This window comes from Borostomias antarcticus, assembly GCF_949987555.1.
Source record: "Borostomias antarcticus genome assembly, chromosome: 19".
NCBI classification, from domain to species: domain Eukaryota; kingdom Metazoa; phylum Chordata; class Actinopteri; order Stomiiformes; family Stomiidae; genus Borostomias; species Borostomias antarcticus.
The window spans coordinates 13279850-13291978 of NC_140252.1; the positions used below are offsets into that span (position 1 = coordinate 13279850).

The 12129-nt window shown below is 53.3% G+C and overlaps 1 protein-coding gene across 1 annotated transcript in view; it reads left to right on the forward strand.

Moving 5' to 3' along the window:
• cep85l (centrosomal protein 85L) overlaps positions 1 to 12129 on the forward strand; it is a gene marked incomplete at its 3' end in the record, with an annotated part of 36072 nt that overhangs the window by 7503 nt on the left and 16440 nt on the right. The window contains exon 3 of the mRNA XM_084453986.1: positions 10766 to 11592. Within this exon, the coding sequence (XP_084310112.1) occupies positions 10766 to 11592 (827 nt within the window). The remainder of the gene's footprint in view (positions 1 to 10765; positions 11593 to 12129) is intronic.

Below are 12129 nucleotides of genomic sequence, written 5' to 3' on the forward strand. Positions count from 1 at the left end.
ATGAGTGTGTGTGTGTGTGTGTGTGTGTGTGTGTGTGTATGAGGGTGTGTGTGTCTATATGAGTGTGTGTGTGTACGTGTGTGTACGTGTGTGTGCGTGTGTGTGTGTGTGTGTGACGGTGTCAGATAACTTGCTCCAGCTCTCAGGGGAGCCTAGTGTTCTCATCCTCCTCCTTTGTGGTCCAGTGTAACCTTGAGGAGAAAGTGAGCCCAAAGTAAGAAATCTGATGTCATTCTCTCCATCTCTCCCCCTCTCTCTCTCTCTCCCTCTCTCTCCTCCTTTCTCTCCCTCTCCTTCTCCCTCCTCTCTCCCCCTCTTCTCTTTCTCTCCCTATCCTTCTCCTCCCCCTCCTTCTCCCTATCCCTCTCCTCTCTCTCCCTCTCCTTTCACCTCTGCTCATCTCTCGGTATCCCTCTCCTTCTCTCTCTTCCGCCCCCCCCCCTCTCTATCCCCCCCCTATCCCTCTCCTTCTCTCTCCCTATCCTTCTCCCTCTTCTTCTCCTTATCTCTCTCCTTCACCACCCCTCTCCATCTCTCTCTCTCTCTCTCCCTCTATGTCTCTCTCTCTCCCTCTATGTCTCTCTCTCTCCCTCTATGTCTCTCTCTCTCCCCCCCCCCCCCCTCTCTCTCTCTGAGATGATGACACAGTTCCAGTCCTCTGCAGATCGCGGGGTCCCTCCGCAGAGTCTGTGTCTTGACTCCCGGGGGTCATGTGACCTAGAAGGAGGAGATCCCTCCAAATGGGGGCGCCCCCCCGTGACCCGCCTTTCTAATTATATACGTCGCCACGGCGGCGGCAGCAGCTAGATTTCACACGACCGCCTCCGGGCAGCCTCGGCTTCACCAGGGGGTTTATGGGTAACGGAGTAAACCAGGCCTCTCAGGCTGGCAGAGTAGTACAGTAGGTCAGCTGCAGGGATGAGGAGCAGGCCGGTAGAGAGGTTGGGGGTTTGGGATGATGGGGGAGAGGAGATGGATGATGCCTGGGAGAGGTGTCAGTGTTCATTCATATACCTCGGGGAGATTGGCTGCCCTGTCTCTCCGATGCCCCTGCGGTCGATCGACGCGGTCACGGCTCTTCTCTGTCCTGGCCCCGCAGTGGCGGAACGAACTGCCCACTGACGTCACGACAGCAGAGTCACTGCCCATCTTTCTCCACAGGCTCAGAACTCACCTCTTCACAAAGTACCACCAGGATCCTCCCTCTTAAGCACCTACTATTTATATTGTGCTACTCTTGCACTTTGGCTTTAGCACTAGATTATGCTCTTAGTCACTTGTTTAGCGGGGAGATGCACTTGTGAGTTCTGGCGAATAGTAGTACACAGACTCCCTGCGTTAAATGCAATTATTGTAAGTTGCTTTGGATAAAAAGGTCTGCTAAACGGCTGTAATGTAATGTAATATATAGCCTATGACGAGGAGTCAGAAGGTGGAGAGGACCAGCTACATTCCAGATCCGGTGAGTGCTTACGCAACGGCCGGGTCGCGATGGGGTCGTCACCCGGGGGTTTCGGGTTGCCGCGCCGAGGACGGGCGTCAAGGAGAGGCAACCTGAGCTGCAGTGACTTACGGGCCAGGAATAACCTCAGAGGTGGAGGAAGAAGAAAGCTCACATTCCCTCCCTGAGAGACTAATAATATTGAAGACACCCTCACACACACACACACACACGATATCTCCTTCACACCCACCACTCAGTACTAATGGCATGGCTGGGATGTGAGAGCATGATGTCATAATAATAATGTTACAGTAGTTCTTATAGCCTATAGGTAATGTGTCTCCTCTCTAGAGTGCCGTGTAGAGCAGAGTAGGGCTGGTCAAGTAGAGCAGGACAGGGCAGATTAGAATAGAGGCCCAGTAGAGCAGAGGACACCTCCACTGCCTGGTTTCATTGTGAAGGTACTGAACGGTAGCGTGGTTGTCTGAGTGCCATGTTGGGCCGGGACAGGCTACCGCTTGAGAGGGAACGCTGAAGCTCCGCCTCCTCCTCCCCCTCATCCTTCACCCCCTCCTCCTCTCCTTCTCTTCCGGGCTTTTAGTTGTCTAATGACTTTAAACAGATGCGTGTGACTGTGTGTGTGTGTGTGCTCAGCTGCCATCTTGTCTGTAAGTGGCCAGATGACCCAGACCCAGGAGGGGTGGAGGGGGGGGGGTCTCCAGACCCAGTCCCCTGGTCTAACCCTGACCCTGTGTTCTCCCTGGGGGGCCGAAGCCCTGACACCATCCCCCAAGATCCCCCAGCAGCACCTGGGCTCATCTCGTTAGCGCAGGATAGAGAGAGTGGGGGAATCATGTTAGACTGATTAAAGGGATTTAGGTTAGGGGGTGGATAAAAGCATCTGCTAAATTGCTAAATGACTAGAATGTAAATGTGTGTGTGTGTGTGTTGTTTGGGGCGCCCCCCGTACTCTAGCTCTGGTTCTCCAGCTGCTCCCCTCTACTAATTATGGGCTGTCAGGGGGAGGGTTGTCATGGCTACTAGAGCCTATGGGTTGTTGTTCGAGGGCTGGGAACTCTGCTTAGAGCAACGGCCAGATTCAGTGCCGTGTTCTCCTCTGGAGTAAGCAAGGTCAAGCGGCCTCTACTTTTTTTTTTGCCGCAACCAGCAGCTCTGTAGCTCGCTCTGTCGGTCGGTCGGTCGACAAAAATATCCACAAAAGTGCAATGCTGCTTTTGTCCACAAAAGTGCAACGCCAGCACCACAGCTGTTATTAATCCAGTAATTAGACAAGAAAAGAGAAGATTCGGCCAGATTGAAAACGCTTGTAGCCTGCTGGCTCGTACGTGGTCGCAGCTATTGAGAATTCACGCTTGTTTCTGGGAATGGGCGATGCCTCTGTCTAAACCCAGAATTTGTCATCTTCACTTCTAGTTGGTCTCTCCGTAGGGACCGGTGGCTGCGTGTGTATTAGTAGTGGGAAGTTCGGATCTTTTTACAGACTCGGATCTCTGAATCACGTTAATTTGAATGAACAACCCCCCCCCCCCCCCAGTCATTACGATTTGAGCCAGTGTGTCAGTGTTAGGCGTCCTGTGAACGAAGAGTGAAAGACTCAATCTGCTGAGTCTACATGGTTCTCCTGCACTGAAATGTGAATATATTGACAGTGACAGATCCCAAGTAAGTGAATGACTCATACCTTGTTTGACACTATATTATTCAGGAAGTGCAGTGGGAGAAGTGAGGGAGAGAGAAGAGTGACTGAAAGATGAGAACATCAAAAGTGTGTGTGTGTGCGTGCGTGCGTGCGTGTGTGCGCGCGCGCGCGCGTTGTCAGCCTTCATCTCTCAGTACCAGCGCTCTTTGCTGAATCAGCTCCATCCATCCTCCCTGGTCGCCATAACAACAGCCTCCACGGTATCTCTGCGCCACACGTGACCCAGCGCACACCCACGCACACACGCACACACACACACACACACACACACGCACACACACACAGGGAAGCCTGCTGCTACTATGTGAGCTGTATGGAGATGTAGGTCAGCCGGAATAGCCTATACGGTGTGTGTTTGGCTCTCCCCTCCCTCGGTGCATGTTTGCCACACCTCACCGGGCTTGAACCAGAACAGTACCGATGATGACTCACGACATGACCAACCCCAGAAAACACCAGCTACTCTGCCAAGAAGGTGCAGGGTGGGCAGGAGGTTATTTCTACCGAGGAGTGAGATTAACCTGTTCACCTGGGTTACACCTAACGTTTACCTTTTTCGACAGACAGCTGAAGTAGCTCTACATCTACCAGCAGCACACAGTTAGCTAACCTTGTCCCTGTTCTCGTCTGAGCTAACCTCTCTGTTCTAGTCAGAGCTAACCTCTCTGTTCTAGTCAGAGCTAACCTCTCTGTTCAAGTCAGAGCTAACCTCTCTGTTCTAGTCAGAGCTAACCTCTCTGTTCTAGTCAGAGCTAACCTTGTCTCTGTTCTAGTCAGGGCTAACCTCTCTGTTCTAGTCAGGGCTAACCTCTCTGTTCTAGTCATAGCTAACCTTATCTCTGTTCTAGTCAGGGCTAACCTCTCTGTTCTAGTCATAGCTAACCTTATCTCTGTTCTAGTCAGAGCTAACCTCTCTGTTCTAGTCAGGGCTAACCTCTCTGTTCTAGTCAGAGTTAACCTCTCTGTTCTAGTCAGAGCTAACCTTATCTCTGTTCTAGTCAGAGCTAACCTTATCTCTGTTCTAGTCAGAGCTAACCTCTCTGTTCTAGTCAGAGCTAACCTTATCTCTGTTCTAGTCAGGGCTAACCTCTCTGTTCTAGTCAGGGCTAACCTCTCTGTTCTAGTCATAGCTAACCTTATCTCTGTTCTAGTCAGGGCTAACCTCTCTGTTCTAGTCAGGGCTAACCTCTCTGTTCTAGTCAGAGCTAACCTCTCTGTTCTAGTCAGGGCTAACCTCTCTGTTCTAGTCAGGGCTAACCTCTCTGTTCTAGTCATAGCTAACCTTATCTCTGTTCTAGTCAGGGCTAACCTCTCTGTTCTAGTCAGGGCTAACCTCTCTGTTCTAGTCAGAGTTAACCTTATCTCTGTTCTAGTCAGGGCTAACCTAGTTCTGCAGCATATGGGCGTATGTTGGAGATGAGATCACATTTTGTTTTCATGGTGTTCCTCAACAGTGTTACATCAATGATCCAGAATCCTCTTACGCCATCCTGTCAAGGAACGTAACCTCGTGTTCATTAACACCTCGTTGGAACTATGCTGTTTTCAGATGTCATCTGAAATCTCAGCCAAATCTCTCAAGAGGAATTTGGAGGAATTATGAAATCCATAAAACCACAGACACCCCTCCTGCTCAGAAGCTTAGGGGTTTCAGGGCGCATATGGTTTGTGTGTTTGTTGTGTGTGTGTGTGTGTAATTAGAAGGGGATGTCACCACACACACACACACACACACACACACACACACACACACACACACACACAGGGCGACCTACATATGGTTGTGTTGATGTTTACCCAGCATTCTCTATTTTTCTCAGCTTCCACGAGCGGTCCTAATAAAGAACTTTTCTCTCTCTCCTTCTCTCCACCCCCCTCTCTCCACTGCGCCCCTTGGCAGCTCGGAGCCGTTCTCCTTCTGAAAAAACAACTCTTCGCTCTCCAGCGAACGTGTCTCTGAAGCGAAAAACCAGAGAAGTGGGCTCAATTCCACAGAGGCCTATAGTCACGTTTCAAGGTGGTTCTGGTCAGGCAAGCCTGACGGAGGCGCCTCTCTTATCTGATATCCTAGCTGGCCTTCTAGTCTCGAGCTGAAAGGAGTGGAGGTGCGGTCCTGAAGAAGCCAGGCCGGTCTGAAGGAAGTGTCCCCTCAGTTCGAAATCAGTTTAACTGGAGTGATTCAAGAGAGGAGAGGAAGATGTAATTCTGTTAATCACCCCCCCCCCCCCTCTCTCTCCTCCATCTCTACTCTCTCCTCCCCCTCTCCTTGCGACATCCGGAGACATTCCGCTAAAAATAAACAGCTTATGAACATTCTTTCATTGGGCTCAATGTGATTCCAGGCTTTCACAGGCTGTAAAGGAGAGGTCCCCTCTGTGGTTAATGGTGTCCGGCCCGCCCTAGGCCATCACTGAGGTCAGATGTTAGCAATTATGGCTTTTATAGGGGGAATGATGTGTGCGTTCGGTAAGAGTGTGTGTGTGTGTGTGTGTGTGTGTGTGTGTGTGTGTGTGTGTGTGTGTGTGTGTGTGTGTGTGTTTAATGACAGGAAGCCTGGAGGGCTGGAGGACCGCTCATCTGGAGTCTTGGTGGGTGGGACAAGTCACCCATCCCACCTGTCACTCATAGACCCCAGGACGAGAGGTGTAGACACACACACACACACACACGCGCGCGCTCTGTGGTGGTTTATTACCCCTCAGGGCTTAGGCGCAGTCAGGCGGAAAGATCCCTCTCTCTCCTCCATGCAGTCTCCCTTGCTTCAGTCTCTGGGCTCTCTCATACACAAACACACACACACACACACACACTCTTTCCTGTCTCCTTTCCATTCCACCCCATCACGTTTACGTCAGCGCAGCCTCTCATCCCTATTCTATCCTCGCTCGCTCGCTCGCTCTCCCTCTCTCTCTCTCTCCCTCTCTCTCTCTCTCTCTCTCTCTCTCTCTCTCTCTCTCCCATATCATGTGTTCCCTCTTTCCTCTCTACAGAATGGACAGACGGTGCTAATCGATCATTGTCTCTCTCTCCCTCTGACCTCGCTCTGTCTTCCAGGAAATACAACTCCCCCCTCCCCCCCTCCTCCTCCAGCCTCTAGCGTCCTCCTCAGCCTCTCAACCCCATCCTCCAGCCTCCAGCCTCCTCCTCAGCCTCTCAACCCCATCCTCCAGCCTCTCTCTCCTCCTCTCCCCCCTCCTCCTCCAGCCTCTAGCCTCCTCCTCAGCCTCTCAACCCCATCCTCCAGCCTCTCTCTCCTCCTCTCCCCCCTCCTCCTCCAGCCTCTAGCCTCCTCCTCAGCCTCTCAACCCCATCCTCCAGCCTCTTTCTCCTCCTCCCCCCTCCTCCTCCAGCCTCTAGCCTCCTCCTCAGCCTCTCAACCCCCCCCCCCCTCCTCCTCCAGCCTCTAGCCTCCTCCTCAGCCTCTCAACCCCATCCTCCAGCCTCTCTCTCCTCCTCTCCCCTCTGTCCCGTCCAGGCCTGTGTCAGCCGAAGAGGACAGTACATCCACCGTTCTAATTAGCACCCTGCTGACTCCCGCTCTCCTGGGGGGGGGGGGGGGGGGCTAGCAGGAGGCTAATGTAACGTAGTGACGGAGAGGACCAATAAAACACATGATTAGTGGCTGGTAGCCAGGGCCGGGGCCAAAAGGTGTAAGTCTCTTTGCAACCACCTGTCACACACACACACACACACACACTCACCACGCAAGATGTTATGCAACCCCGTGTAAAAATAACAGGACCGCAGGTCCGCCCGTCTTGTCACACTGGAAGTACAGCTGACCGGAGCTGACAGGCTCAGGGAGAGGAGGGGGGAGGGGAGAGGGACGGAGGTGGGGTTCTGAACTGGTAAGGTCAATCGGAGGTGACCAGGAAATTGAAGCAGAGAGAGATGGGGTCTGTCTGTCTGTCCGTCTGTCTGTTGCCGGCAAGGGAAGGTGGGGGGGGGGGACACACACACTCCTCCCTAATCGGGAGTGTGACGAAAGAGAGATGGAGCGAGAGAGGGGAGCGATGTGCGGAGATGAGGGTGACCCACATTCCAGCATCCTCTCCCCCCTCCTCTCCTCTCTCCTCTCCTCCTCTCTCCTCTCATAGTTCATATTGATCTACCTTTGCCATCCGTCTCCAAGGTGTTTCAGGTAGGTTAGTGTAGAACTAGAACTAGAACGGCCTTATGTGCCACAAGGAAGTGGATAGGTACCAGCGTAGAACTAGAGCACAGAGAACCATCCATCGTCCCGGGCAGACAGGCAGTGAGTAGATGTCCCATAATCTGGGACACGGTTTGTGACTGTTGGTAACCCCCCCCCCCCTCCCACCCCCCCCAAACAAGCACACACTCTGTGCTCCAGCTCTCCCAGGCTGTGAGCTCAGGCGGGGGAGGGCTGAGTACTGCCAGCCCCAGGCCTTTCCAGGCCTATTTCTCCCCCCCCCCCCCCCCGCCCCGCCCCGCCCCTCTCTCCGCCTCCCTCTCCTTGCCGTCGTTTTAATCAGGACCAGATGAGGGGTCTCTAGGCGGAGAATGACCGTCCAGCCTGTTTTAACTGGCCGACACCCCACCCCCCCGAAACCACACGGCAATTCAAAATCATGACCGTTTTTACAGTGTTATGAAAAGCAGACGTTTAAATTGTGTGCGCTCGTGTGTTTTGTTAGGCTTTCTCCCACCGTCGATGAATCAGATCCAGGTTTTTTTTTCGGAGTGCGAAACGCCGCTGGCCGTCGTGAGTTCGCCGTCGGTCGGACGGCTTTTTAACGCGCTGGTGTGCAAACCCTCGGTGGTTAGAAACTCGGCGCCACTCCTGGTCCGATAAAATTTCACTCTGCTCTCCCATTAGGTGTCCGGTCTGTCTTCCCGTCGTTAGTCATTCTGTGGTGCCTCGGAACTGGCATGACGCTAGCTAGTCTTAGCAACACACACACACACACACACACACACACATGAAGAAACACGCTGAACACACACCCAGCTAGGGCTGCAGGATTTGCTAGCCGAGCCTGTTTTAGGAGCCAGTCCATCTGACCTAGACATTTTTATGTTTTACGCCCACCAGGTGTGTGTGTGTGTGTGTGTGTGTGTGTGTGTGTGTGTGTGTGTGTGTGTGTGTGTGTGTGTGTGTGTGTGTGTGTGTGTGTGTGTGTGTGTGTGTGTGTGTGTGTGTGTGTGTGTGTGTGTGTGTGTGTGTGTGTGTGTGTGTGTGTGTGTGTGTGTGTGTGTGTGTGTGTGTGTGTGTGTGTGTGTGTGTGTGTGAGAGAGAGAGAGAGAGAGAGAGAGAGAGAGAGTAGGTCCAGTCCGGTGTGCATTCAGACCGCAGGAGGCTGGTTGAATGGCAGCAGGTCCTTCTGTGGAATGTGCTGTCTCACAGTCTTAGGAAGCACGAGTACACACACACACACACACACACACACACACACACCCTACCCCCCATCCTCTCCAGCTGCTCTGCATTTGCCCTCACCCACAAGTGTTAACAAAGGAGAGCTCTGTTAGAACCTCTTATATGTAACCTCTGTCTGTACTCTGTAACCTCTGTCTACTCTGTAACCTCTGTCTGTACTCTGTAACCTCTGTCTGTACTCTGTAACCTCTGTCTACTCTGTAACCTCTGTCTACTCTGTAACCTCTGTCTACTCTGTAACCTCTGTCTGTACTCTGTAACCTCTGTCTGTACTCTGTAACCTCTGTCTACTCTGTAACCTCTGTCTACTCTGTAACCTCTGTCTACTCTGTAACCTCTGTCTGTACTCTGTAACCTCTGTCTACTCTGTAACCTCTGTCTGTACTCTGTAACCTCTGTCTGTACTCTGTAACCTCTGTCTGTACTCTGTAACCTCTGTCTGTACTCTGTAACCTCTGTCTACTCTGTAACCTCTGTCTACTCTGTAACCTCTGTCTGTACTCTGTAACCTCTGTCTACTCTGTAACCTCTGTCTACTCTGTAACCTCTGTCTGTACTCTGTAACCTCTGTCTACTCTGTAACCTCTGTCTACTCTGTAACCTCTGTCTGTACTCTGTAACCTCTGTCTACTCTGTAACCTCTGTCTACTCTGTAACCTCTGTCTGCCGTGGGTGCAATCACGATCACCAGGAATAAGGTCGGAGTGTGTGTGTGTGTGTGGGGGGGGGGGTGGTGTTTGGAGAGAGGGAACTATTATTTTATTATTATTATAGTAGTTTGCTAGTCTACTGCCCCAGGGTTGCGGGTAGGGGTGGGGTAGTTCTGAGAGGGGGTAGGTTTAAGGTTGGAGTAGTCTTGCGAGGGGTTTGTTTGGGTTGGGGGATGGGGTGGTTTTGGGCGGAGGCTGAGCCCTCGGAATACTCGCCGTTTAACGACGCGTACGCGTAGTCAGTATTTTGCGGCGCATTAATTTCAGAGGGCCTGTGAGATCAACCACAGCCAACGCTCCACAGGAACACAGTAGTCAGTTAAAAGTAGTTAAAAGCACATATATCTGGCTTTAGGGTTGAAGGTGCGTATGGCTAAGGAGGTGTTGGGGTTTTTGTGTAGTTATCCGATCTTCTGTCTCAGTTCAAGTTACCAACACTTCCTGTTGGGTGGGAGAGACGCGGGTGGAGGGGTTGCAGTTCTGATATGACGTGATGAAGTATGGGTAACAGACAGCCGTTCTTAACCAATCAGCAGGCCACGCCCTGACACTGGCTGGCCAATCAGCAGCAGCCCTATGAACCCGGGCTTGGCCACGTACAACGTTTAGGTTTCTCAGTGTGGAACACACACACACGTACACGCAGACACACACGCACATATACACACACACACACACACACTAAACTGCTGCGTTGCAGTCCTCTAGTTTTAATTATATGCATGGAGCTACTCTTAAATGTCTATTTCTAGACCAGGACTAGAATGTATATGGGCCTCGTAACACTTGTAACATGGGCTTGTAACACACACACACACGCACACACACACACACACACACTTTACCCACCCTTTGTACTCCACCACTCAGTTTGTGTGTGTGTGTTGGAGGTGCGGACTGCGGAGATGGTCTTCTCTGGAGTTTGTCGCCAGACAGTAAAATGTCCCTCCAGGAAATGTATTTTAAGAATGATCAATAATGAATTATATTTATGAAGCACTTTTCATTGAGAGACAATTTTCATTTTTCAGACAATGCTGAAAAACCGATCTAGCTAACGTTGTCTCCTTCCTATTACCCCTCAATTCCTGAACTTCGTTTAGCTGAACCCAACCCAGCTTAAAGTTAAACTAATTTAGCTAAACATACATGGAGGCTACGTGTAGGTATTTGATGGAGAGAGACCGTGACCCTGTCTCCTCTCCTCTGAGAGAGAGCGAGAGAGACACGATCCCCAGTCCTCTCAGAGAGGTGGTCTCATAGGCTCGTTTCAGACCATGATTTTAGAACGTGGTGCCTGAGAGACTGTAGCTGACGTGAGCCGCCCACACTCTCTCTCTCCTCTCTCTCTCTCTCTCTCTCTCTCTCCTCTCCTTCTCTCTCTCTCTCTCGCGTTCTCTCTCCTTCAACACTCTAACCATCCCCTATCGTTCCATCTCTACTGTACCTCTCCTCTAACACTCTCAGTATCTCTCCCTCTCTCTCTCCAGATCACTCCAGCTCCAGCACCACCCCGTCGTTCCAGCCCCTGCGTCCCGGGGGGGGCATCCCCACGGCCCACGTCATGCCCTCCCCCTCGCCCTCCTCCGGCTCCAGGACGGGTGGCGGGCCCTCCCCCGGCGGCGGCGGCGGGGGCGGGGGCAGTCCCTGGAGCTCCTCCTGCCAGCTGTTGCCCCCGCCCTGCCCCCTGGACATGAAGGACCCCCACCCCGTCCGCCGCTGGTCCTCCTTGACCCGCCTCTGCGCCGCCGACAAGCCCTGCCCCTCGGGGAAGGCGGGCGGCGGCGGCATCTACCGGTGCGACGCGCACGGCTCCCTGGACCGCGGCCTGCTGTACGGCTACCGCCAGGAGCCCCCGGGGGGCGGCCCGGCCAGCGCCACGGCGGAGCCCTACCCACCCCCCTCCCAGGGCCTCCAGCTGCGCTCCCCAGGGGCGGACCCCCGGTACCACCGCTACGACCCGGCCCGCTTCGGCGCCCCGCTGAAACCCGGCAGCCTGGACCTGAGCTACAGCGCCCTGCCCGAGAGCAGGGCTCCGGGGTCGGGGGGGGTGGGCGCGGGGGGCCTGGGACCGCCCGGCCAGAGGGGGGGGGGGCTACCGCTGGGACACCAGGCCCCGGGCGGCTCCCCCATCCAGCCGGCGGTCCGGACCCAGATGTGGCTGAGCGAGCAGATGGAGTACCGGCCCGGTCCGGAGCTCAACGCCGCCGCCGCCGGCACGCCGCGGACCGGACAGGAGGCGGGCGGGGGGCTGTCGCCGTGGCAGCAGGAGCAGCAGCAGAGAGAGAGGCTACGGCAGGAGGCGGAGCTAAGCCAGGTGAGGGAGGGGTGTGTGTGTGTGTGTGGGGGGGGGGGGGCAGTGAAATATATGTAGAGATGTAGAATTTGACCGTCTGTTTGCACTTGAACTGTGAGTTCTGGCGTGTAGTAGTACAATAACTACCTACGTTAAAAGCAATTATTGTAAGCAAGTCTTATTGTAAGCAAGTCGCTTTGGACTGCATCTCCCGGCACCCGATTCTGCAGACTCTATCTCCCCCTAGTGGAGGAGACGGCCCACTGCTGGTAGTTCACTAACATCAACGTTCCAGCGCCTTTAAAATGAGAAACACCAGCTATCGTCAGAAACACACAAACAATTAATAATGATATCTGAGTAGTTTATTAGCGGCCCACTGTTGAACCGGCTTCTGTCTACAATCCTGAAGGCCTGACGATCGCTTTGGTGACTAAATGAAGACGCAGACGACTCCTGAAGCTCATCTATGATTCAGATCATCAGTTTATTTACGTCAGTCAGTGTGACATCAGAATGCGCGACATCAGAGTGTGTAGACAGACAGTTAGACCAGCA